Source organism: Ranitomeya variabilis, chromosome 2 (genome assembly GCF_051348905.1).
Source record: "Ranitomeya variabilis isolate aRanVar5 chromosome 2, aRanVar5.hap1, whole genome shotgun sequence".
Taxonomy (NCBI): domain Eukaryota; kingdom Metazoa; phylum Chordata; class Amphibia; order Anura; family Dendrobatidae; genus Ranitomeya; species Ranitomeya variabilis.
The window spans coordinates 1,116,428,169-1,116,454,168 of NC_135233.1; the positions used below are offsets into that span (position 1 = coordinate 1,116,428,169).

The window sequence follows — 26,000 nt, forward strand, 5'->3', positions numbered from 1 at the left end:
CTGGAAACTCCGCAGATCTTAATCCCATTGAGAACTTGTGGTCAATCATCAAGAGACGGGTGGACAAACAAAAACCAACAAATTCTGGCAAAATGCAAGCATTGATTATGCAAGAATGGACTGCTATCAGTCAGGATTTGGTCCAGAAGTTGATTGAGAGCATGCCAGGGAGAATTGCAGAGGTCTTGAAGAAGAAGGGTCAACACTGCAAATATTGACTTGCTGCATTAACTCATTCTAACTGTCAAAATAACCTATTGGTACTCATAATATGATTGCAATTATATTTCTGTATGTGATATAAACATCAGACAAACACTAATAAAAACCAGAGGGCAGCAGATCATGGGAAAATATAATTTTGGTGTCATTCTCAAAAATTTTGGCCATGACTGTAGATGGTCCGGGGTTAATTTACCTGGTGCTCGGATTGGAACCTGGGCCACCCCCATTGCCTTTAAATAGTTCTCCTGATCATTGGGCGTCGCCGATTATAGCTTCTGTCTTGTGCGTTGTTATCTCGGTCTGGAGTGGAGAGCTGGTGGTTGGAGATTCCTTGCTGGTGGTGTATTTTCCTCTGTCTTATTTACTCCTTCCTATATTTGTATTTATTTTGCCCTGCGCATTTATAGTGTATACCTGAGTGACTGCGGCGTGGTGTATATTTTCCGTTATCCTTGTCTGTTCTAACTGTGGGTATTGGTGTATGATCTGTTCACTGGGTGGTGGGCGGTGGTTTCATCCTAGGGTTGAAAAAGGAGGCAGGGTGAGGTTCGAGGCCTGGACATGCACACCATCAGTGTAAACTCCAGGTAGAGGGTCAGTCAGGATTTCCCTAGTCTGAGGAAAATTGCAGGGGCCCGGGTTATTAGCTCTCGCTCACCTAGTCTCCCCGTGACATTATAATCAGCCCGACAACAAAAAAAAAAAAAAAAAAGGGGGGGGGTTCTTTTTTTTTTTTTAGTGTTTGTCATGGATCCCATGACTTCCATAACCCGCCAGTTGGAGGCGCTGTCCCTACAGGTCACTGAGTTGAGGGGGGCAGTACAGCAACAGGGACTAGCAGTATCTAATGTGCAAGCTGGAGCAACAGGAAGAGTTGCTGAGCCTAAATTTCCTTTGCCTGAAAAATTTGCTGGGGAACGCAGTAAATTTGTTTCTTTTCGTGAAGCTTGCAAACTATATTTCCGTATGCGCCCGATCTCCTCGGGTAATGAGGCTCAGCGTGTGGGCCTGGTGTTGTCATTGTTAAGCGGGGATCCCCAAGCATGGGCGTTTTCTTTGCCATCTGATTCTGCTGCATTTGACTCTGTGGAGAGTTTTTTTTCCTCTCTTGGAAAAATCTACGATGAACCTGACAGAATGGCTCTAGCAGAGTCTAAGATACGCACTATTCACCAGGGGGAGCGAGTTGCAGAGGATTACTGTTCTGAATTTCGTCGCTGGGCGATCGATACACAATGGAATGATCCAGCATTGCGGAGTCAGTTTATACATGGGATTTCTGGAAGGGTTAAAAAAGCCCTTCTGATATAAAAGACTCCTACTTCTCTAGATTCCGCTATGAGTCTGGTTGTCTGCATTGATCGCCGTTTGCGTCAGGGGGAGCATGAGACACTGCCTATGGGAGAGGGTTTAGGTTCACGTGAGGTTGCTGCAGGTGAGCCCACAGAGCCTATGCAAATCGCAGGGGTGTCACATGTGATGCGTCGAGCCCCTGAGCTCAGGAAGCAGGGAGCCTGTTTTTACTGTGGTAAAACTGGTCATTTTATTAACATCTGTCCTCTGCTGTCTAAGAAAAACGCAACGGCGGAAAACTTCTAAGCTCAGAGGGTGTGGAGGAGACCAGTCTGAGCTTATGTATATCCTCCATGGTGGTTTCTCAATGCATGCTCCCTGCTAAGGTTTTTATCGCTGGCAGTGAGCTGCCAATTACTGTTTTTGTGGATAGTGGTTCAGCCAGAAATCTCATTGATGAGGAGTTTGCGCGCACAGCAGGTTTTAGGATTGAAAAACTGTCTCATCCTATCCACGTGGTCACCATCAATGCTGCTCCTCTCTCTCAGGGGGAGATTACTGAATTTGTGGCTGAGGTGAAACTCCACATTGGAGTTCTACATTCCGAGCGGGTTACATGTAAGGTGCTCAGGAATCTTCCTGCTCAGGTGGTTTTGGGTTTTCCTTGGTTGTCTATGCACAACCTGGTTATTGACTGGAAAACTCAGGACATAATTCAGTGGAGCGAGTTCTGCCAGGAGAATTGCCTGGCCACATGTGTGGCTGCGGTGACTTCAAGCGTTCCGGAGTCACTTCTGGATTTTGTGGATGTGTTCTCTGAGAAGGGTTGTTCAGAGTTGCCGCCACATCGCCCCTATGACTGTACTATCAGGTTTAAACCAGGGGCCAAATTGCCTAAAGCTAGGATGTTTAACATCTCCGGTCCGGAGAGACAAGCGTTAAAAGATTACATTGCTGAAAGCTTGAGCAAAGGGCACATCAGGCCGTCATCCTCGCCGGTGCCAGCAGGGTTCTTCTTCGTGAAGAAGAAAGATGGCGGATTACGCCCATGTTTGGATTTCAGGGAGTTGAACCAGATTACGGTTCGTGATCCATACCCTATGCCTCCGATACCAGATTTGTTCAACCAGGTGGCAGGTGCCAAGTGGTTTACCAAGCTTGACATCAGGGGGGCGTACAACCTCATAAGAGTCCGTCAAGGTGATGAGTGGAAGACGGCTTTTAATACCCCTGAGGGTCATTTTGAAAATTTGGTGATGCCATTTGGGTTGACTAACGCACCTGCAGTGTTCCAACATTTCATCAATGATGTGTTCTCGCATGTTTTGGGGAAATTCGTTATCGTGTACCTAGATGACATTCTCATATATTCTTGCGACCGTGAGGCTCATTTAGATCATGTCAGGCAGGTGTTACAGCTTCTCAGAGAGAATAAGCTGTATGCTAAACTTGAGAAATGTGTATTTTCTGTTCAAGAGTTGCCTTTCTTGGGTTATATTGTGTCTGCTTCTGGTTTTAAAATGGACGCCGCTAAGGTGCAGGCGGTGCTGCATTGGGAACGTCCTGATAACCTGAAAGCACTTCAGCGGTTCCTTGGGTTTTGTAACTACTATAGGAAATTTATCAAGGATTTTTCCATCATTGCTAAACCGCTAACTGACATGACTAAAAAGGGTACCAATTTCTCCATTTGGCCTGAGGCTGCTGTGCGCGCATTTGAATTTCTTAAGAACAGTTTTGTTTCAGCCCCCATTCTTGTGCAGTCAGACGTATCAAAACCTTTTGTTGTGGAAGTCGATGCGTCTGAGGTTGGTGTGGGGGCAGTGCTGTCACAAGGCTCATCCTTGAGCGGTTTCCGTCCATGCACCTATTTCTCCAAGAAACTGTCGTCCGCCGAACGTAACTACGATATCGGCAACAGGGAGTTGTTGGCTAATAAGTTGGCCTTTGAGGAATGGCGACACTTCTTGGAGGGGTCGGTACATCAGGTTACGGTTATTACCGATCATAAGAATCTGCTGTATTTGGAGTCAGCCAAGCGTCTGTCCCCCAGGCAGGCTCGCTGGGCATTGTTTTTCACGCGGTTCAATTTTGTGGTCACTTACAGACCGGGGTCTAAAAACACTAAGGCGGATGCTCTGTCCAGGTGTTTTCCGGGAGGAGAACCTCGGGAGGATCCAGTACCCATCCTCCAAAAGGGTGTTGTGGTTTCAGCCCTCACTACCGAGGTTGAGGCTCAGGAGGAGGTACCATCTGAGCTTCCCATCAACAAATCTTTTGTTCCGCTTCATCTCCGCCTAAAGGTTTTGGCGGAGCATCATGATGCCGTCCTGGCTGGCCATCCAGGGGATAGGGGTACCTTGGAGTTGGTGTCACGTCGGTTTTGATGGCCCAAGATCCGACAGGACGTGGTCTCATACGTGTCACCTTGTACCACGTGCGCTAGGGCTAAGACGCCCCGCTCCCGTCCTGTTGGCACACTACTTCCTCTTGAGGTACCTAGTAAGCCATGGACGGAAATCTCCATGGATTTCATCACTGATTTGCCCTCATCAGCTGGGAACACGGTCATCTTGGTGATTGTTGATCGGTTTTCTAAAATGTCGCACTTTGTGCCTTTGCCTTCGTTGCCTAACGCTAAGACTCTGGCTCAGGTATTTGTGCAGGAGGTGGTCAGACTTCATGGGGTTCCGTCTGACATCGTGTCTGATAGGGGGTCTCAGTTTGTGGCAAAATTTTGGAAAGCATTTTGCTCACGGCTGGGGATCAAGTTGTCTCATTCTTCGGCGTTTCATCCTCAGTCAAATGGTCAGACGGAGCGTATGAACCAAAATTTGGAACAGTACTTATGCTGCTTTGTCTCTGATAACCAGGAGGAGTGGTCTACCTTTCTTCCTTTGGCTGAGTTTGCCATCAATAATCACCGCCAGGAGTCGTCTGGGGAGTCTCCGTTTTTTTTGTGTTTACGGGCTACATCCTCAATTTTGTACTTTCAGTCAGAGGGGCTCTTCCGGCGTTCCGGAGGAGGACCAGTTAGGAACACAATTGTCATCAGTCTGGAGGAGAGTTAAACAGCGCCTGTTGAGTGTGGATGCTAGGTACAAACGTGTGGCTGACAGTAGGCGTGTGCCAGGTCCGGACCTGAGTGTGGATGACTGGGTGTGGTTATCCACAAAAAACATAAGACTCAAGATACCGTCCCTTCACCCCTTCATGACCCAGCCTATTTTGGCCTTAATGACCTTGCCGTTTTTTGCAATTCTGACCAGTGTCCCTTTATGAGGTAATAACTCAGGAACGCTTCAACGGATCCTAGCGATTCTGAGATTGTTTTTTCGTGACATATTGGGCTTCATGTTAGTGGTAAATTTAGGTTGATAATTTCTGCGTTTATTTGTGAAAAAAAAGGAAATTTGGCGAAAATTTTGAAAATTTTGCAATTTTCACATTTTGAATTTTTATTCTGTTAAACCAGAGAGTTATGTGACACAAAATAGTTAATAAAACAGTAATTAGACTTACTGGTAATTGTATTTCCAGGAATCCATCCTGACAGCACACTGGAGGACGTCCTTCTTACCCATGATGGGACAGGAAACACGAGAGGTTAAAAGGACCCTCCCCCTGCCACCCTTCAGTGTTTTTCCAAAGTAACACATCTGGATGGATGCAAACACAAGTTTTATTACAACAAAATAATCAATCATACAAATGTTACATCACATAAGTATAAAGATCAGACAATAGGGAGGGAACTAACAGTGCTGTCAGGATGGATTCCTGGAAATACAATTACCAGTAAGTCTAATTACTGTTTTCCAGGTCACCACCTGACAGCACACTGGAGAAATACCAAAGGAGAATGGTATTTAGGGTGGGACCACTGCTTGAAGTACCTTTCTACCAAAGGCCAACTGAGGCGAAACTACATCTAGTTTATAGTGTTTAGAAAAGGTACTAAGATTAGACCATGATGCCGCTCTACAGATCTGGTCTGCCGTAGCCCCCCCTTTCTCCGCCCATGATGTGGCCATGGCCCTAGATGAGTGGGCTTTAAGATTAACCGGGGAATTTAGACCTTTAGCTTTGTAGGCTAAATCAATTGTAGACTTTATCCACCGTGCGATAGTCGCTTTAGACGCTTTTTTCCCTTTATTTGAACCCCTGAACTGAACGAACAAGTTATTGTCCTGTCTCCAGGGTCTAGATAGATCAAGGTATCTGAGTACTGACTCTCTTACATCAAGGTTATGAAAAATAGTGTAGTTACTTACCGATAACGGTATTTCTCAGAGCCCATGACAGCACTACCAGAGAGAGGGAATCCGCCCTTCAGGGACAGGAAAACCTACAGGATAAAAGGGCGGTACCTCTCTCCTGCCTCAGTTTAGTTTACATAGCATCAGAGGTCCTCCAGGTTAGTGACAACAAGAAATACACATATTTTTAGCAAAATACTTATGAAGATTACACCGTGTCTAAATCAAAACACACACTTCGTATAATAAAGTGCTCACCGCACACGTGATAAGGGGGGGGAATAAGCAGGTGCTGTCATGGGCTCTGAGAAATACCGTTATCGGTAAGTAACTACACTATTCTCAGTTGCCCATGACAGCACTACCAGAGAGAATTGCAGAGATTATTGCTTTAGGGAGGGACCACAGCCTGCAAGACCCTTCTTCCGAAGGTTAAGTCCGACGAAGAGGCTAAGTCTAAGCGATAGTGCCTAAAGAAGGTTGAAGGTGTTGACCAGGTGGCCGCTTTACAGATTTTATCTATTGGTACCTCCGACCTTTCGGCCCAGGAGGTCGCCATAGCCCTTGTAGAGTGTGCCTTGAGTCCTTCAGGAACTGCGTTTCCCGTGGACGAGTATGCCAAGGCTATCGCATCAGTAACCCAACGAGCTATAGTGGCTTTGGAGGCTTTGAGTCCTTTCCTAGGTCCCTGAAAGCAGACAAAAAGACAGCCTTCCTTCCTACACTGACGGGAGGATTCTAGGTAGTGTATTAGACACCTTCTCACGTCTAAGGTGTGGAATTTTTCCTCTTTTTGATTTTTCGGGTTTGGACAGAAGGAAGGAAGGATTATTTCCTGGGATCTATGGAAATTGGAAGCCACTTTGGGTAGATAAGCAGGGTCTGTTCTCAACACTACCCTATCCTCCATGATTTGTGTGAAGGGAGGGTTCGCAGATAGAGCCTGAAGGTCACTAATCCTACGGGCAGATGTTAGTGCTGTAAGAAGGGCCGTTTTGAGGGATAAGATTTTAAGTGGTATCGAATCTATGGGTTCAAACGGGGGTTCTGTCAGAGCTGATAGTACTAAGTTTAAGTCCCAAGATGGAGGGTTTTTGATTTTTATTGGCCTAGACCGTACAGCGGCTTTAATGAATCTTGCTATCCATGGGTTAGTGGCAATACTATCATTGTATAACGCCCCTAAGGCTGCTACTTGCACCTTTAAGGTGCTCACCGATAGACCCATATCCAAGCCTTTCTGTAGGAACTCTAATATTTTGACCACTGGAACCCCATCTTGTAGTTTTACCCCGGAGGTGGACAGAAACTTTTTCCAAGTTTTACCATAGATTTTAGTTGTTATTGTCTTCCTACTTTTTAATAGCGTGGAGACTAAATTATCTGAGAATCCCTTTGCCCTTAGCAGTGACCTTTCAAGTTCCACGCTGTCAAGTGTAGATTTGCCGACTGAGGGTGGAACACCGGCCCCTGTGATAAGAGGTCCGGAAGATCCGGAAGGACCCAGGGATCTGTGACCGATAGGATTCTCAGCCAGGAAAACCAGGCCCTTTTGGGCCAGAAGGGGGCTATTAGAATAATTCTCACCCCGTCCTGTCTTATCTTCCGTAGGACTGCTGGTATAAGTATATAAGGGGGAAAGGCATATGTCAGACCGTGAGTCCAGGGAATCGAGAATGCATCCAGTGCTCGGGGGTTCCCTCTGTGGTTTAGAGAACAAAACTGTTTTACTTTTCTGTTCTCTTTTCTGGCGAAGAGGTCTATTACTGGTACCCCCCAGATTTTTGTGATCTGATCGAAGACCTTTTGGTTCAGAGCCCATTCCCCCTGTTTCAGCTGGGTACGGCTTAGGAAGTCTGCCTTTTTGTTCACTACGCCTCTTATGTGTAGCGCCAAGAGGGATAGGAAGTGATGTTCGGCTAAGGTGAAGATCTGGGAAGTAGTTTCCATCAGGGCTTGGGATCTGGTCCCCCCCTGGTGGTTCAGGTAGGCCACTACTACTTGATTGTCCGAGAAAACCCGGACATGTTGTCCCCGTAGTTTGGGAAGAAAAACTGACAGAGCATGGCTCACTGCGCAAAGTTCTTTTTGATTTGAGGATATCTGGTATTCTCGATCTGTCCAGACCCCCTGAGTAACACTGTTTCCCAGGTGAGCTCCCCACCCCGTGGGACTGGCATCCGTGGTAACTACTCGATGTACATCTATCACCCACGGAACCCCCTTTGATAGATTATTGGAATCTAGCCACCAGTCTAGGGAACGAATAGTGTCTGAACTTAGAGTCATGCGACCTTCCAGGCGTCCCCTCAGTGTAACCTGATTTTTCAGGACATCCCACTGGAGGTCTCTCATGTGGATCTGAGCCCACTGTACTGCCGGGAGACAAGCAGAAAGGGACCCCAGCAGTGACATCGCTCCTCTTAAGGTCATATGAGGGTTTGAGCGAGCTCCGGACACAATGCTTAAGATTTTTTGTTTTTTTCTGGTCTGGAAGGCGACATTCCTGTAAAACTGAGTCCAGAGTTAGGCCCAGAAACTCTTGCACCATGGTCGGTTCTAGTTTTGACTTCTGGAGATTTAGGAGCCAACCTAATTCTGTTAGAGTTTTTATCACTCTGCTGCACTGTTGGCGACAATGTTGGGCTGAGTTGCTGACAATCAGGAAGTCGTCTAGGTATGGTATTATAATAACATTTTCCTCCCTTATGTGGGCCATCATTTCTGCTACCACCTTGGTAAAAACACGGGGCGCTACCAAAATGCCAAACGGGAGGGCCTTGTACTGGTATTCTTTCACTACTCCCTCCATGACTACTGCTAGTCTGAGGTATTTCTGTGAGTTTTTGTGGATGGGGACGTGATAGTACGCGTCGCTGAGATCCAACACTACCATGAAACAATTTGGAAACAGGTTTTTTATTGTAGATCTTATCGATTCCATTTTGAATGTTTGATTCTTTACGTAACCGTTTAATCTCCGTAGATTTATTATTGTGCGGAAGGAACCGTCCGGCTTTGGAATCAGAAACAGTGGGGAAAAGAATCCTTTCCCTCTTTCCGGTAATGGAACTTCTCGGATCACGTCTTTGGTTATGAGTTTTGAGATTTCTAGTTCCAATGCCTGTTGTTGCCGCCATGAAGGTTTCAATGGAGTGACCACATAGTGTTGGGGAGGAAGGGTGGTAAAGTTTATTTGAAGTCCCATTTTTATTAGGTTTAAAATCCAAGTACTGGAAGAGATTTTTTCCCCAGCCCGGAAGGTATTGAGACAGTCTCCCTCCCACCCTGGGGGAGGTGTCACTTAGGGTTTTTTTTATTTCTGGGGGAGTTGCCAAAAAGGAAGCCCCTGTCTCTATTTCTCCCCTCATCCCACCTGTTCTGTTCTCTAGGGGGGCGTCTGCGGAAAAAATTCCTGTTCCGAAAGGGCCGTCTAACGTATGGCGTGGCCAGGTTAGGGAATCCCTTCTTCTTATCCCCTGCTTTTTGTAAAATGTCATCTAGGGTTTCCCCAAACAGAAATTTTCCCTCACATGGGATTGAACAAAGTTTTTGTTTTGTCTGTAGATCGCCTGGCCAGTTTTTCAGCCAGAGCGTTCTACGAGCTGCATTGGACAGGGCTGCCGATTTTGAAGTCAGTTTGATAGAGTCCGCCGAAGAGTCAGCCAAGAAGGCTGCCGCCCCCTAATCATGGGAATTGATTCGATGACTTTTTGTCGGGATACTCCATCCCTTAACTGTTTCTCCAGATTGTCTATCCAAATCATTAGAGATCTGGAAGTACAAGCGGCCGCTATGGCGGGTCTTAAACATCCCCCTGCTGACTCCCAGGCCCCTTTTAGGAAGGTGTCGGCTCTTTTATCAAGGGGGTCTTTTAGCGTACCCATGTCCTCAAAGGGCAGCGCAAATTTCTTTGACGCTTTAGCTACTGCCACGTCAAGTTTAGGGGCTTTGTCCCATGCTGTAGAATCATCTTCCGCAAAAGGATATTTCCTTTTAAGGGAGGGTACAGATGAGTTTTTTCTTTCTTGCTTCTCCCACTCCTTTTTAATCAGGGCCTGCACGTTTTCGTTAAGTGGGAAAACTCTGCGTTTTTTCTGGCCCAGGCCGCCAAACATAATGTCCTGTACCGTTTTGTCAGGACGTGGGTCTAGGACCCCCATTGTAGATCTTACAGTCTTTACAAGGGCATCTACTTCATCTAAGGGGAAGCAGTGGCGGCCTCCACTCTCCGAGTCTGAGGAGGAGAAGGAACCTTCCTTGTCTGACACATCCTCATCAGAGCTAGAAGGATCGGAGTGAGAAAGGGGGACAGGTGTTTTCTCCTTAACCCCCTCCCCTTTAAGGGATTTAAACGCTGTTTCTACCTCTGATCTTATTACTGAACGTAATTCAGAGGCAAAACTAGGGGTTTCCTCACAAAGGACTTGTCCTATACAGGAACCGCATAATTTTTTATCCCAATTCTGTAACAGGGGTTCTCCACATAAGGGACAGTCTCTATGTTTAGTTTTCTCCGTTTTTTTTCTTGCCTAAAAAATAAACGGAAAAGGGGACCCTAATTACTTGGTGAACTTTCACGAAGATCACTCACCCATCTTGCGCAGCTACAAATACCAGTTCTGGAGGAGGCACGGGATCTTGTATGAGACCCGAAGTAGAAGGTGTCGGCTGGCTGGACATATTGGAGGCTTTACTCTGCGGCGTGGAATGGCTCCTGGAGCGGGTACTTCGGGTGCCTGCAGAGGTCCTTCTCTTTGTCTCGCCCGACTTGCGCTGGTGGTGACGCTGCTGTTGCTGCGGCGGTGGCTGTAAGGGCTGCGCCGGCTGGAGCTGATGATCGCTGTCCGCCATATTGGGACTGCATGCAGCAAAGGGCGCTCTCACCGCGGTGTTTTAAATAGCCCGCCGATCACCCCTCCTCCAGGCTGCGTTGCAGGGAAGCGCTGGTCCCCAGTGCGCATGCGCGCTCCCCAGGACCCGGAAGTAGACAGCGTCTATATCCGGTGCGGCGGCCATCTTGGTGCTCTCACACACCAGGCCGTCGCTCCGGACCAGGCCTCTCTGCAGAGGCACGCCGGGTCCCTGAAGCCCCTACCCCAATCCGGGGAGGCAGCCGCGCTCCCCTCCGCACGCTCTGCAGCCCCATCGGACCCAGAAGCGGCGGCGTCGGACACCGAGCCAGCGGTGACAGGGGCCTCCCCGCCGTCATACTTCCACTGGTCGGCTCCGGATACAGGTACCGATCCTGAGGGTTCCCCTGTCAGGGACAGGAAACAAAACTGAGGCAGGAGAGAGGTACCGCCCTTTTATCCTGTAGGTTTTCCTGTCCCTGAAGGGCGGATTCCCTCTCTCTGGTAGTGCTGTCATGGGCAACTGAGAAATCTTTCTTTTTGATTTTTAGGGAATTGGCAAAAAGATGGTAAAACAATCTCCTGATTCATATTAGTATCAGAAACGACTTTAGGGAGAAAGGCCGGATCAAGCCTTAGTACTATTTTATCATCAAAGATCTGCAAATACGGGTTCTGTACCGAAAGAGCCTGTAGTTCCCCCAATCTTTTTGCCGATGTGATCGCAACTAAAAACGCGGTTTTAAGGGAGAGTTTGTTAATGTCTATGTCTCCCGTTATATCCCAGGACTGATCACACAGAAAATTCAGGACCAGATTAAGATCCCACGGCGGGACTGATTTCCTAATGAATGGCCTTAGCCTCTGGACTGCTCTAGAGAATCGACTAATCCAGGGGTGGGTAGATAACGAAAAATCAAAAAATACACTTAGGGCCGCTATCTGGACTCTTAATGTACTTGGTCTAAGGCCTTTTTGAAATCCTGACTGCAAGAAGTCAAGAATTTTTGGGATATCTGGATGGTCAGTATCAACTGTCATCTTCCCACAGAATCCACAGAATGTTTTCCATATTTTTGTGTAGATGGCAGATGTCACCGGCTTTCTGCTGGCTTGAAGGGTAGAAATGACGTCATCTGAAAGACCTTTTGCCCTCAAGACCTTCCGTTCAGGATCCAAGCTGCCAACTGAAGCGCTCCTGGGTTCTGGTGTAGTACTGGACCTTGTAGAAGAAGATCCTTTCTCTCTGGTAACAGGAGGGGTTCTTCCACTGATAATCTTCTTAACATTGGAAACCAACTTCGTTTCGGCCAGTGAGGAGCTATGAGGATGACTTTGGCCCCGTCCTCGCAGATTTTCCTGAGTATTCTTGGAATCAAGGCCAGAGGTGGAAACGCATACAGAAGACCGTCGTTCCAGGGTTGTGACAGGGCATCGATCGCGGCTGGGCTCTCCCAGGGATTTAGGGAGTAAAAGGTTTTGACCTTTGCGTTTTGCTTTGTAGCAAATAGATCCACAGTCGGCTTCCCCCAACGATGACAAAGATCCCTGAATACTTCGGCGTTTAGTTCCCACTCTGTAGGGGATACACTTTTCCTGCTCAGGAAATCCGCCAACTGGTTCTTGGATCCCTCCAGATGTACAGCCGAGATTGACCGCACCGACTTCTCTGCCCACTTGAAGATCTGTTCCGCCAGATCTTGTAATGCCAGATGTCTTGGGCCCCCCTGATGTCGAAGGAAGGCTACGGTCGTCGTATTGTCCGAGAAGATTTTTACATGCTTGTTCTTCAGCAAATGTTGTGCCGCCGTTAAGACCTTCCAAACCGCATGCAACTCTCTGTGGTTTGATGATTTCTTGCTGTCCTTCCTTTCCCAACGACCTTGGAAATATCTTCCCAGGACATGACCTCCCCAACCTTCCTGGCTTGCGTCTGTCGTGACTGACACACTCGGGGTTTGAAGCCATGGTACTCCCAGCCGGAGATTTTTGGAGAGAGTCCACCACACCAGAGACCTCTTGATCTGAAAAGAGAGATTCAGTCTTTGATTTAAAGAATTTTGCCTTCTGTTCCAGCTCCTCAGCACTCCCTGCTGAAGCTGCCGGGAATGAAACTGGCTCCATCTCACGCAAGGGATGCAGGCCGTCATTAATCCCAGGATTATCATCCCGTCTCTGATCGTATTTCGGCCTCGGGAGAAATGATGGACCTTTTTTACTATTCCCTTTAGCCTGTCTTCCGGAAGGTAGGACATCCTTGTTTCTGAGTCGAGCATGACTCCTAGGAATTTTATTCTGGATTTCGGTATTAAATCTGACTTCTTCCAATTTATGATCCAACCGAGCCTCTCTAGAGTGGAGATGAGGAACTGACAGTTGATTGTGAGCTGGTTTACTGACTCTGCTGCTACCAAAAAGTCGTCCAGATAAGGGATTACCATCAAATCCTGATTTCTCAGATATGCGACTACTTCTACCATAAGTTTCGTAAAAACCCTGGGAGCCGACGCCAGGCCGAAGGGGAGACAACGAAATTGAAAGTGATAGATCTTCCCCTCCATGTTTACCGCGAACCTCAGGAATTTTTGATGGTTTAAGTAAATGGGAACATGGTAATATGCACTCTTTAGGTCTAGAGTGCACATCACCATACCCCTTCCCAACAGAGGAATGGTAGACCGAATTGACTCCATTTTGAATCTTTTGTATACCACCCAGTTGTTTAGGTGCTTCAGATTTATTATCGTTCTCGACTCTCCCGATGGTTTTGTTATCGAGAAGAGATTCGAGTAATGACCTCTGTACTCTTCTTGAGAGGGGACCGGAACAATTGCCGCCATTTTTAAGAGGTCCTGTATATCCGACCACATGGGGGATGACGATTTTAGATGTGTGCTGGACACTAGAAATCTTTCGGGTGGAAGGGAGGAAAATTCGATTTTGTACCCCTGGGACACCACCTGTAACACCCAAGGACTCGTTGTTATTTCCCTCCAACCTTCTAGGAATCCGGCTAGACGACCCCCTACTCTGATGGCGTCATTTTCTATGGTAGCTAGACCTCTGACCTGAGTAACTCGAGTCTTTGGTTTTGGGTCTACTGTCTCCCCCTTTCTGGTAGCTCCATCTACCTTGCTTCCCTTTACCCCTGTAATCCTGTTTCTGATTATAGCGGGGTCTCCGAAAGGGCTGGAATTTTTTAGGCTTTTCTTCGGGGAACCCCTTTTTTACATCTGAGGCTTTCTCTAAGATATCGTCGAGGACCGGTCCGAAGACCCTGCCCCCAGAGAAGGGTATGGAACATAATTTATTTTTGGAGTGCATATCACCCGACCAGCTTTTGAGCCAAATAGCTCTTCGGGCCGCATTAGAGAGAGATTGACCTCTAGCCGCAAATCTAACCGTTTCCGCGGATGCGTCTGCCAAAAAAGCGGTTGCCAATTTTAACAGAGGCAGATTTTTTAGGATAGTATCTCTAGGAGTTTTGGCTATTAATTGATCCTGAAGATCATTTAGCCACAGGTCCATGGAGCGAGCTACTGATGTTGCTGCGATATTAGCTCCGATAACCGCCGAAGAACTCTCCCAGGCCCGTTTCAAAAGTCCATCTGCCTTTCTGTCCATGGGCTCTTTTAAATTGGAAGAGTCCTCAAAGGGGATTGAGGTTCTTTTAGACACTTTAGCCAATGGAATGTCTATTTTAGGAATATCGACCCATTCCTTGACTTCCTCCGGGTCAAACGGCAGGCGGAGACGGAAATCTTTAGGGATAGTCAATCTCTTCTCCGCCTCTTCCCATTCCTCCAGAATCATGGCTCTGATATGGGAATTTACTGGAAACACCTTCGCAGTCTGTGAGCGCAGGCCACCAAACATTTCATCCTGAACCGAACAAGATGGTTGTGGATCATAGTTACATAGTTATTGAGGTTGAAGGAAGACTTTAAGTCCATCTAGTTCAACCCATAGCCTAACCTAACATGCCCTAACATGTTGATCCAGAGGAAGGCAAAAAAAACCCATGTGGCAAAGAGTAACTCCACCATGGGGAAAGAAATTCCTTCCCGACTCCACATACGGCAATCAGACTAGTTCCCTGGATCAACGCCTTATCAAGGAATCTAGTGTATATACCCTGTAATATTATACTTTTCCAGAAAGGTATCCAGTCCCCTCTTAAATTTAATTAATGAATCACTCATTACAACATCATACGGCAGAGAGTTCCATAGTCTCACTGCTCTTACAGTAAAGAATCCGCGTCTGTTATTATGCTTAAACCTTCTTTCCTCCAGACGTAGAGGATGCCCCCTTGTCCCTGTCTCAGGTCTATGATTAAAAAGATCATCAGAAAGGTCTTTGTACTGTCCCCTCATATATTTATACATTAAAATAAGATCACCCCTTAGTCTTCGTTTTTCCAAACTAAATAGCCCCAAGTGTAATAACCTATCTTGGTATTGCAGACCCCCCAGTCCTCTAATAACCTTGGTCGCTCTTCTCTGCACCCGCTCTAGTTCAGCTATGTCTTTCTTATACACCGGAGACCAGAACTGTGCACAGTATTCTAAGTGTGGTCGAACTAGTGACTTGTATAGAGGTAAAATTATGTTCTCCTCATGAGCATCTATGCCTCTTTTAATACATCCCATTATTTTATTTGCCTTTGTAGCAGCTGCCTGACACTGGCCACTGAATATGAGTCTGTCATCCACCCATACACCCAGGTCTTTTTCATTGATGGTTTTGCCCAGAGTTTTAGAATTAAGCACATAGTTATACATCTTATTACTTCTACCCAAGTGCATGACCTTACATTTATCCCCATTAAAGCTCATTTGCCATTTATCAGCCCAAGCTTCTAGTTTACATAAATCATCCTGTAATATAAAATTGTCCTCCCCTGTATTGATTACCCTGCAGAGTTTAGTGTCATCTGCAAATATTGAAATTCTACTCTGAATGCCCCCTACAAGGTCATTAATAAATATGTTAAAAAGAAGAGGGCCCAATACTGACCCCTGTGGTACCCCACTGCTAACCGCGACCCAGTCCGAGTGTGCTCCATTAATAACCACCCTTTGTTTCCTATCCCTGAGCCAGCTCTCAACCCACTTACACATATTTTCCCCTATCCCCATTACTCTCATTTTATGTAACAACCTTTTGTGTGGCACCGTATCAAAAGCTTTGGAAAAGTCCATATACACTACGTCCACTGGGTTCCCTTGGTCCAGTCCGGAACTTACCTCTTCATAGAAGCTGATCAAATTAGTCTGACATGAGCGGTCCCTAGTAAACCCGTGCTGATACTGGGTCATGAGGTTATTCCTCTTCAGATACTCCAGTATAGCATCCCTTAGAATGCCCTCCAGGATTTTACCCACAGTAGAGGTTAAACTTACTGGCCTATAATTACCGAGTTCAGTTTTTGCCCCTTTTTTGAATATTGGCACCACATTTGCTATACGCCAGTCCTGTGGTACAGACCCTGTTATTATGGACTCTTTAAAGATTAAAAATAATGGTCTATCAATGACTGTACTTAGTTCCTGCAGTACTCGGGGGTGGATCCCATCCGGGCCCGGAGATTTGTCAATTTTAGTGATTTTTAGACGCCGCTGTACTTCCTGCTGGGTTAAGCAGGTGACATTTAATGGGGAATTTTTATCACTGATCATATTGGCTGCCATGGGATTTTCTTTTGTAAATACTGATGAAAAAAAGTCATTTAGCATATTGGCTTTTTCCTCATCCTCATCCACCATTTCACCCAGACTATTTTTAAGGGGGCCAACACTGTCATTTTTTAGTTTCTTACTATTTATATAGTTAAAGAATATTTTGGGATTATTTTTACTCTCTCTGGCAATGAGTCTCTCTGTCTCAATCTTTGCTGCCTTGATTTGCTTTTTACAGAATTTATTTAATTTTCTGTATTTATTTAATGCCTCCTCACTACCCACTTCCTTTAATTCTCTAAATGCTTTCTTTTTGTCCCTTATTGCGCCCCTTACAGCTCTATTTAGCCATATTGGTTTCCTCCTATTTCTAGTATGTTTATTCCCATACGGTATATACTGTGCACAGGTCCTATCCAGGATGCTAATAAATGTCTCCCATTTACTTTGTGTATTTTTGTGTCTCAGGATATCGTCCCAGTTAATTGCACCAAGATCCTCTCTCATCCGTTGGAAATTTGCCCTCCTGAAGTTTAGTGTCCTTGTCACCCCCCTACTACCCATCTTATTAAAGGTTACATGAAAACTTATTATTTTGTGATCACTATTCCCCAAGTGACCCCCAACCCTTATATTTGATATGCGGTCTGGCCTGTTGGTTAATATTAGGTCTAGCAGTGCCCCCCTCCTTGTTGGGTCCTGAACCAGCTGTGAAAGGTAATTGTCTCTCATAGTTGTCAAAAACCGATTACCTTTGCTGGAACTGCAGGTTTCTGTTCCCCAATCTATTTCAGGGTAGTTGAAGTCCCCCATAATAATGGCTTCTCCTTGAGTCGCAGCTTCATCTATTTGCTTTACGAGGATATTCTCCATTGCTTCCATTAGTTTTGGAGATTTATAACAAACCCCTATCAGTAATTTATTATTTTTTCCCCCTCCCCTTATCTCCACCCACAGGGACTCTACATTTTCATTAAATTCACCTATATTATCACGCAGGATGGGTTTTAAGGAAGATTTTACATATAGACACACCCCTCCCCCTCGCTTATCTGTACGGTCATTTCTGAACAGACTATAGCCCTGCAAGTTAACAGCCCAGTCATGGCTCTCATCCAGCCACGTCTCAGATATCCCCACCATGTCATAATTATGCTCCAACAACATTAGTTCTAATTCGTCCATGTTGTTGGCGAGGCTTCTGGAATTAGTATACATGCACTTGATGTTACTCTCTGTACCTCTATTCTTTCTTAAATTACTAACTGTTCTAACCCCACCCCCCATGCCACCGCCACCCCCAACTTCCTTATTTGTGCCCAGGTCTCTATCTGCACTATCTTCCCCTCCTATAAAATGAATACCCTCCCCCCCAATCCCTAGTTTAAACACTCCTCCAACCTTCTAACCATTTTCTCCCCCAGCACAGCTGCCCCTTCCCCATTGAGGTGCAGCCCGTCCCTAGCGTAGAGCCTGTAGCCAACTGAGAAGTCGGCCCAGTTCTGCAGGAACCCAAACCCCTCCTTCCTACACCAATTCTTGAGCCACTTATTAACCTCCCTAATCTCCCGTTGCCTCTCTGGCGTGGCACGTGGTACAGGCAGTATTTCGGAAAATACCACGTTGGAGGTCCTTGCTTTCAGCTTGCAGCCTAATTCCCTGAAATCATCTTTAAGGACCTTCCACCTACCTCTAACTTTGTCATTTGTGCCAATGTGCACCATGACCGCTGGGTCCTCGCCAGCCCCTCCCAGTAATCTGTCCACCCGATCAGCGATGTGTCGGACTCGAGCGCCAGGTAGGCAGCACACCGTCCGACGATCCCTGTCTTTGTGACAGATTGCCCTATCTGTTCCCCTAATAATTGAGTCCCCCACTACCAGCACCTGTCTGGCCTGCCCTGCTCTCCTATTTCCCTCCTTACTGGAGCAGTCACTCCTCCGGCTTTCAGAGGACATGCCTGGCTGCAGCAGTGCTACCCCTGTACTGGCACCCCCCTCATCTGCCAACTTAGCAAACTTATTGGGGTGTGCCAGATCAGGGCTAGCCTCCCTGGCACTCTTCCCTCTACCCCGCCTTCTATCTGTCACCCAGCTAACTGCCACACTGTCCTGCAGCTCCATCCTACCATCCCCCTCCTCATCTATCCCATTGAGCGTCTGCTCTGTGAGCAGAAGACTCCTCTCCATATTGTCTATGGATCTCAGTGTTGCCAGCTGCACATTTAGATCCAAAATCTGGGATTCCAAATGCACAATGTGCTCACATCTCGCACAGCAGTGTGCACCCTCGACCGGCTGCTCAAGGACTGCATACATGTGGCAAGATGTGCACTGGAGGCATTAACAATTGTGGAGCACATTTCCTAATGGGGATTGCACCACACAGAAACTTTAATTAAAAATAAATACAAAGTATTAATTTCAAAAAAAAAAAAAAAAAAACAGAAGCAATTCCTCCCTTGTAAACTCCCTGATTCCAAAGTCACTGAATCACAAGTCACACACTTACCGCCGTTCACACTTACGCTCAGGTCACACTCAGCTCGCTCACACTCGCTGTGCTGAAGATTTATAGATTTTTTTTTTCCTCTCTATATCCCCTCAACAGCAATCCACCTTGCTGTTCAGATGCACTTCCAAAAAGGGCTTGAGCCCCAAACAGCTGCCCCTTATAAACCCTTGATTATGACCGCCCACCCTAAGTTAACACCTTGTGAATATAGCTACTCCCAATTCAGCAACTCACTCCAATTCACACAGGTATTTGTTAAAGGCCTTCCAAATACCTCCTCACTGAATCACAAGTCACACACTTAAGGTACCGTCACACTAAGCGACGCTGCAGCGATAGCGACAGCGATGCCGATCGCTGCAGCGTCGCTGTGTGGTCGCTGGAGAGCTGTCACACAGACCGCTCTCCAGCGACCAGCGATGCCGAGGTCCCCGGGTAACCAGGGAAAACATCGGGTTGCTAAGCGCAGGGCCGCGCTTAGTAACCCGATGTTTACCCTGGTTACCAGCGTAAAAGTTAAAAAAACAAACAGTACATGCTCACCTGCGCGTCCCCCAGCGTCTGCTTCCTGACACTGACTGAGCTCCGGCCCTAACAGCACAGCGGTGACGTCACCGCTGTTGCTTTCACTTTCAGTTTAGGGCCGGCGCTTTAGTGTCAGGAAGCAGAGGATGGGGGACGCGCAGGTGAGTATGTACTGTTTGTTTTTTTAACTTTTACGCTGGTAACCAGGGTAAACATCGGGTTACTAAGCGCGGCCCTGCGCTTAGTAACCCGATGTTTACCCTGGTTACCAGTGTAAAATATCGCTGGTATCGTCGCTTTTGCTGTCAAACACGGCGATACACGGCGACCTAGCGACCAAATAATGTGCAGACCTTCTAGCAGCGACCAGCAATTTCACAGCGGGATCCAGATCGCTCCTGCGTGTCAAATACAGCGATATCGCCATCCAGGTCGCTGCAACGTCACGGATTGCTGGCGATATCGCCTAGTGTGACGGTACCTTTACCGCCGTTCACACTTACGCTCAGGTCACACTCAGCTCGCTCACACTCGCTGTGCTGAAGATTTATAGATTTTTTTTTTCTCTCTATCTCCCCTCAACAGCAATCCACCTTGCTGTTCAGATGCACTTCCAAAAAGGATCCTCTATCTGCATAGTATGCCGCACAGCCTCCAACAGTTCTCCTGTGTCTGCTGCTGAGAATAAGTATTTTCTCCCTCTCTCTGGAGGGTCTCTGCTCTCCTCTTCCTCCTCTATATCCGATACAACAGATAACGAGTCTTCCGAGGAGTAATCAACCCTCTGCCTTTTGCTCGGTCTCTCAGAAGGTGAGGCTTGAGGTAGTACCAGACCTGATACAGAAGCCTGGACCTCCTCTCTTATCATGGCTCTCATATTTGACATAAGAGAAGCCTGCTCCTCTCCTATGATTTTGCAGGTGCATGCTTCACATAGGGGTTTCTGCCAGGTATCTTTCAGCTTGGCTGCACAAATAGGACATTTCCTGCTTTTGCCCAGCTTCTTTAACGATTTTTCTGGTAATGAGGCCGCCTATAGAAAAATAACAAACTCTAGCAAATGCTCCGGGTTTTTTTTTTTTTTTTTTTTTTTAAGTATCCATAATACCGGCCCTGCTCTACTTACTGGCGCTGTGGACTCCTGCCCTTCTCTAGCTGCGTCCTCCATGATGCACCGGAGAACGCTTACTGCACATACCTTATATTTCTGTTCATCTGTTCATCTGTACCGCGCTCCTGCGCTCACTACCGCTTCCTGTTTCGGAGACGCCGCCCGCCCCCCTCAGCCGCAAACCGGAAGTGACGCACGGCCGGAAAGAGAGGATGGTGTAGCGAGAATTTCCTTCCCCCATGCCGGCCGCATGGAGACGCCGACATCTGCAGAGGCTACCGGCAGGATCGCATACACCAGGGGGCGTGACGGAAGGATCGAGAGCCCCCGGCAGGGGGAAGCGATCCTCATACCAGGAGCAGCGCTACACTGGTAGGCAGAGGGACCCTCGGGTGGGTGTCAGCCAGCGGGTGCCTCATGGAGGGAAGGGTGAGGCAAAGCCCCCCCGATCCACATCCCCCCGCACAGAACGGTAGCTTCCTCTCGCCGTTCCTATCCATAATGGGACAGGAAAAACACTGAAGGGTGGCAGGGGGAGGGTCCTTTTAACCTCTCGTGTTTCCTGTCCCATCATGGGTAAGAAGGACGTCCTCCAGTGTGCTGTCAGGTGGTGACCTGGAAATAACATTTCCCACATGTCTACTTTACATCAGCACAATTTTGGAAACAACATTTTTTTTTGCTAGGAAGTTATAAGGGTTAAAATTTGACCAGTGATTTCTCATTTTTACAACAAAATTTACAAAACCATTTTTTTTAGGCACCACCTCACATTTGAAGTCAATTTGAGGGTTCTATATGGCTGAAAATACCCAAAAGTGACACCATTCTAAAAACTGCACCCCTCAAGGTGCTCAAAACCACATTCAATAAGTTTATTAACCCTTCAGGTGTTTCACAGCAGCAGAAGCAACATGGAAGGAAAAAATGAACATTTAACTTTTTAGTCACAAAAATGATCTTTTAGCAACAATTTTTTTTATTTCCCCAAGGGTAAAAGGAGAAACTGGACCACGAAACTTGTTGTCCAATTTCTTCTGAGTACGCTGATACCTCATATGTGGGGGTAAACCACTGTTTGGGCGCACGGCAGGGCTCGGAAGGGAAGGAGCGCCATTTGACTTTTTGAATGAAAAATTGGCTCCAATCTTTAGCGGACACCATGTCGCGTTTGGAGAGCCCCCGTGTGCCTAAACATTGGAGCTCCCCCACAAGTGACCCCATTTTGGAAAGGAGACCCCCCAAGGAACTTATCTAGATGCATAGTGAGCACTTTAAACCCCCAGGGGCTTCACAAATTGATCCGTAAAAATGAAAAAGTACTTTTTTTTCACAAAAAAATTATTTTAGCCTCAATTTTTTAATTTTCACATGGGCGACAGGATAAAATGGATCCTAAAATTTGTTAGGCAATTTCTCCTGAGTACGCCGATACCTCATATGTGGGGGTAAACCACTGTTTGGGCGCACCGCAGGGCTCGGAAGGGAAGGAGCGCCATTTGACTTTTTGAATGAAAAATTATCTCCATCGTTAGCGGACACCATGTCGCGTTTGGAGAGCCCCTGTGTGCCTAAACATTGGAGCTCCCCTACAAGTGACCCCATTTTAGAAACTAGACCCCCCAAGGAACTTATCTAGATGTGTGGTGAGCACTTTGAACCCCCAAGTGCTTCACAGAAGTTTATAACGCAGAGCCATGAAAATAAAAAATAATTTTTCCTTTCTCAAAAAATTTTTTTTAGCCCTGAATTTTTTATTTTCCCAAGGGTAACAGGAGAAATTTGACCCCAAGAGTTGTTGTCCAGTTTCTCCTGAGTACGATGATACCCCATATGTGGGGGTAAACCACTGTTTGGGCACATGCCGGGGTTTGGAAGTGAAGTAGTGATGTTTTGAAATGCAGACTTTGATGGAATGCTCTGCGGCCGTCACGTTGCGTTTGCAGAGCCCCTGATGTGCCTAAACAGTAGAAACCCCCCACAAGTGACCCCATTTTGGAAACTAAACCCCCAAGGGAACTTATCTAGATGCGTGGTGAGCACTTTGAACCCCCAAGTGCTTCACACTGCCGCTGCCTGAGTCGGACTGATTGGTCCCGGATCCGCGACGTCTTCTTGTTGGTAAGTCCGTAGGTCTCCCATCAAGAACAGGAAACCACTGATGCGGCAGAGTGGTACCGCCGTTTTTTCTGTAGGTTTCCGGTCCTTGGTGGGCGGATCCCCTCTCTCTGTGGTGCCATCATGGGGACAGAGAAAAGTAAATGTTCATTTTTTCCTTCCACATTCCATTAACTGCTGTGAAGCACCCGAGGGGTTAATACACATCATGAATGTGGTTTTGGGCACCTTGAGGGGTGCAGTTATTAGAATGATGTCACACTTGGGTATTTTCTATCATACAGACCCCTCAAAGTGACTTCAAATGTGAGGTGGTCCCTAAAAAATGGTTTTGCAAATTTTGTTGTAACCCTTATTACTTCCTAACAAAAAAAATGTTGGTTCTAGAATTGTGCTGATGTACAGAAGACATGTGGGAAATGTTACTTATTAAGTATTGGGTGTCACATATGTCTCTGGCTTATCAGAATAAAAAGTCAAAGGTGGAAAAATGTGAAATTTTACCATATTTCAGAATTTTTTCACAAATCAAAGTTTTAATGAAAAAACTTTACCCCTATCAGGGTCTGGGAGTCTGTCCTGTGGCAGTGGCCCTTTCCTCCCTCCTCAGGGTCTGTCCTGTGGCACTGGCCCCCTCCTCCCTCCTCAGGGTCTGTCCTGTGGCAGTGGCCCCTTCCTCCCTCCTCAGGGTCTGTCCTGTGGCAGTGGCCCCTTCCTCCCTCCTCAGGGACTGTCCTGTGGCAGTGGCCCCCTCCTCCCTCCTCAGGGTCTGTCCTGTGGCAGTGGCCCCCTCCTCCCTCCTCAGGGTCTGTCCTGTGGCAGTGGCCCCCTCCTCCCTCCTCAGGGTCTGTCCTGTGGCAGTGGCCCCCTCCTCCCTCCTCAGGGTCTGTCCTGTGGCAGTGGCCCCCTCCTCCCTCCTCAGGGTTTGTCCTGTGGCAGTGGCCCCCTCCTCCCTCCTCAGGGTCTGTCCTGTGGCAGAGGCCCCTTCCTCCCTCCTCAGGGTCTGTCCTGTGGCCCCCTCCTCCCTCCTCAGGGTCTGTCCTGTGGCAGTGGCCCCCTCCTCCCTCCTCAGGGTCTGTCCTGTGGCAGTGGCTCCCTCCTCCCTCCTCAGGGTCTGTCCTGTGGCAGTGGCCCCCTCCTCCCTCCTCAGGGTTTGTCCTGTGGCAGTGGCCCCCTCCTCCCTCCTCAGGGTCTGTCCTGTGGCAGTGGCCCCCTCCTCCCTCCTCAGGGTCTGTCCTGTGGCAGTGGCCCCCTCCTCCCTCCTCAGGGTCTGTCCTGTGGCAGTGGCCCTCTCCTCCCTCCTCAGGGTCTGTCCTGTGGCAGTGGCTCCCTCCTCCCTCCTCAGGGTCTGTCCTGTGGCCCCCTCCTCAGGGTCTGTCCTGTGGCCCCCTCCTCCCTCCTCAGGGTCTGTCCTGTGGCAGTGGCCCCCTCCTCCCTCCTCAGGGTCTGTCCTGTGGCAGTGGCTCCCTCCTCAGGGTCTGTCCTGTGGCAGTGGCCCTTTCCTCCCTCCTCAGGGTCTGTCCTGTGGCAGTGGCCCCCTCCTCCCTCCTCAGGGTCTGTCCTGTGGCAGTGGCCCCTTCCTCCCTCCTCAGGGTCTGTTCTGTGGCAGTGGCCTCCTCCTCCCTCCTCAGGGTCTGTCCTGTGGCAGTGGCCCCCTCCTCCCTCCTCAGGGTCTGTCCTGTGGCAGTGGCCCCCTCCTCCCTCCTCAGGGTCTGTCCTGTGGCAGTGGCCCCTTACTCCCTCCTCAGGGTCTGTCCTGTGGCAGTGGCTCCCTCCTCAGGGTCTGTCCTGTGGCAGTGGCCCCCTCCTCCCTCCTCAGGGTCTGTCCTGTGGCAGTGGCCCCCTCCTCCCTCCTCAGGGTCTGTCCTGTGGCAGTGGCCCCCTCCTCCCTCCTCAGGGTCTGTCCTGTGGCAGTGGCCCTCTCCTCCCTCCTCAGGGTCTGTCCTGTGGCACTGACCCCTCCTCCCTCCTCAGGGTCTGTCCTGTGGCAGTGGCCCCCTCCTCCCTCCTCAGGGTCTGTCCTGTGGCAGTGGCCCCCTCCTCCCTCCTCAGGGTCTGTCCTGTGGCAGTGGCCCCCTCCTCCCTCCTCAGGGTCTGTCCTGTGGCAGTGGCCCCCTCCTCCCTCCTCAGGGTCTGTCCTGTGGCAGTGGCCCCCTCCTCCCTCCTCAGGGTCTGTCCTGTGGCCCCCTCCTCCCTCCTCAGGGTCTGTCCTGTGGCCCCCTCCTCCCTCCTCAGGGTCTGTCCTGTGGCCCCCTCCTCCCTCCTCAGGGTCTGTCCTGTGGCAGTGGCCCCCTCCTCCCTCCTCAGGGTCTGTCCTGTGGCAGTGGCCCCCTCCTCCCTCCTCAGGGTCTGTCCTGTGGCAGTGGCCCCCTCCTCCCTCCTCAGGGTCTGTCCTGTGGCAGTGGCCCCCTCCTCCCTCCTCAGGGTCTGTCCTGTGGCCCCCTCCTCCCTCCTCAGGGTCTGTCCTGTGGCCCCCTCCTCCCTCCTCAGGGTCTGTCCTGTGGCCCCCTCCTCCCTCCTCAGGGTCTGTCCTGTGGCAGTGGCCCCCTCCTCCCTCCTCAGGGTCTGTCCTGTGGCAGTGGCCCCCTCCTCCCTCCTCAGGGTCTGTCCTGTGGCAGTGGCCCCCTCCTCCCTCCTCAGGGTCTGTCCTGTGGCAGTGGCCCCCTCCTCCCTCCTCAGGGTCTGTCCTGTGGCAGTGGCCCCCTCCTCCCTCCTCAGGGTCTGTCCTGTGGCAGTGGCCCCCTCCTCCCTCCTCAGGGTCTGTCCTGTGGCAGTGGCCCCCTCCTCCCTCCTCAGGGTCTGTCCTGTGGCAGTGGCCCCCTCCTCCCTCCTCAGGGTCTGTCCGGCTGTGGCCCCCTCCTCCCTCCTCACCTGAGATTGTGCCTTGCAGAGAAGTCTCCAATTATCACCTGTATCGCTGTAGTAAATCCAGTAGATCCAGGAGCGGCGGCCTCTCCCTCACACTGCAGCTACGGGCGGGGGAGTAACACGATAGAAGGAGCCGTGTGTGGATATCCGCAATGGTGAAGCGGAGACTGCAGCTCCTGTGTGTACAGCGGCTCCAGGACCTGTGGGGATACCACGTGACCGAGGGGCGGAGCTAGAATAGTCACATGACACTGACGTCATCACAGGTCCTACAGCAGCATGGCACAGCTGAGCTCCGCCCCTCCTGGTCACATGGTGCTGACATCATCACAGGTCCTTCATCTCTACAGTGCAGCAGCCGCAGATTGTTCTCTGGTGTCAGCCGTTATTATACAGAAGCTGAAGGTCTCCATCCCCCGACATCATCCAACATCTGTCACCTGAGCGACGGCCGAGGATGGAGGCAGAGACGTCCCGAAGAATCATCGCCTGCGCCCTGGAGATCATCTCCCTGCTGAGCGGAGAGGTAACTGCTCCATATATCTATTATTAT

The 26,000-nt window shown here is 48.8% G+C and overlaps 2 protein-coding genes across 4 annotated transcripts in view; one reads left to right on the plus strand and one right to left on the minus strand.

Annotated features, from left to right (window-relative positions):
* The window catches only part of LOC143808882 (uncharacterized), a 459,352-nt gene that overhangs the window by 89,605 nt on the left and 343,747 nt on the right, over positions 1 to 26,000 (minus strand). The window contains exon 1 of one of the 3 annotated variants that reach the window (XM_077292049.1): positions 25,451 to 25,698. The exons of 1 other annotated variant lie outside the window; for it this stretch is intronic. The gene's annotated coding sequence lies outside the window, so the exon portion shown is untranslated. Of the gene's footprint in view, positions 1 to 25,450; positions 25,699 to 26,000 lie in introns of those variants that run through there. One more of the 3 variants, XM_077292050.1, reaches the window with a different exon arrangement.
* LOC143808894 (uncharacterized) overlaps positions 25,771 to 26,000 on the plus strand; it is a 158,073-nt gene continuing 157,843 nt past the window's right edge. Inside the window, exon 1 of the mRNA XM_077292074.1 lies at positions 25,771 to 25,973. Within this exon, the coding sequence (XP_077148189.1) occupies positions 25,905 to 25,973 (69 nt within the window). The 5' untranslated portion in view covers positions 25,771 to 25,904. The remainder of the gene's footprint in view (positions 25,974 to 26,000) is intronic.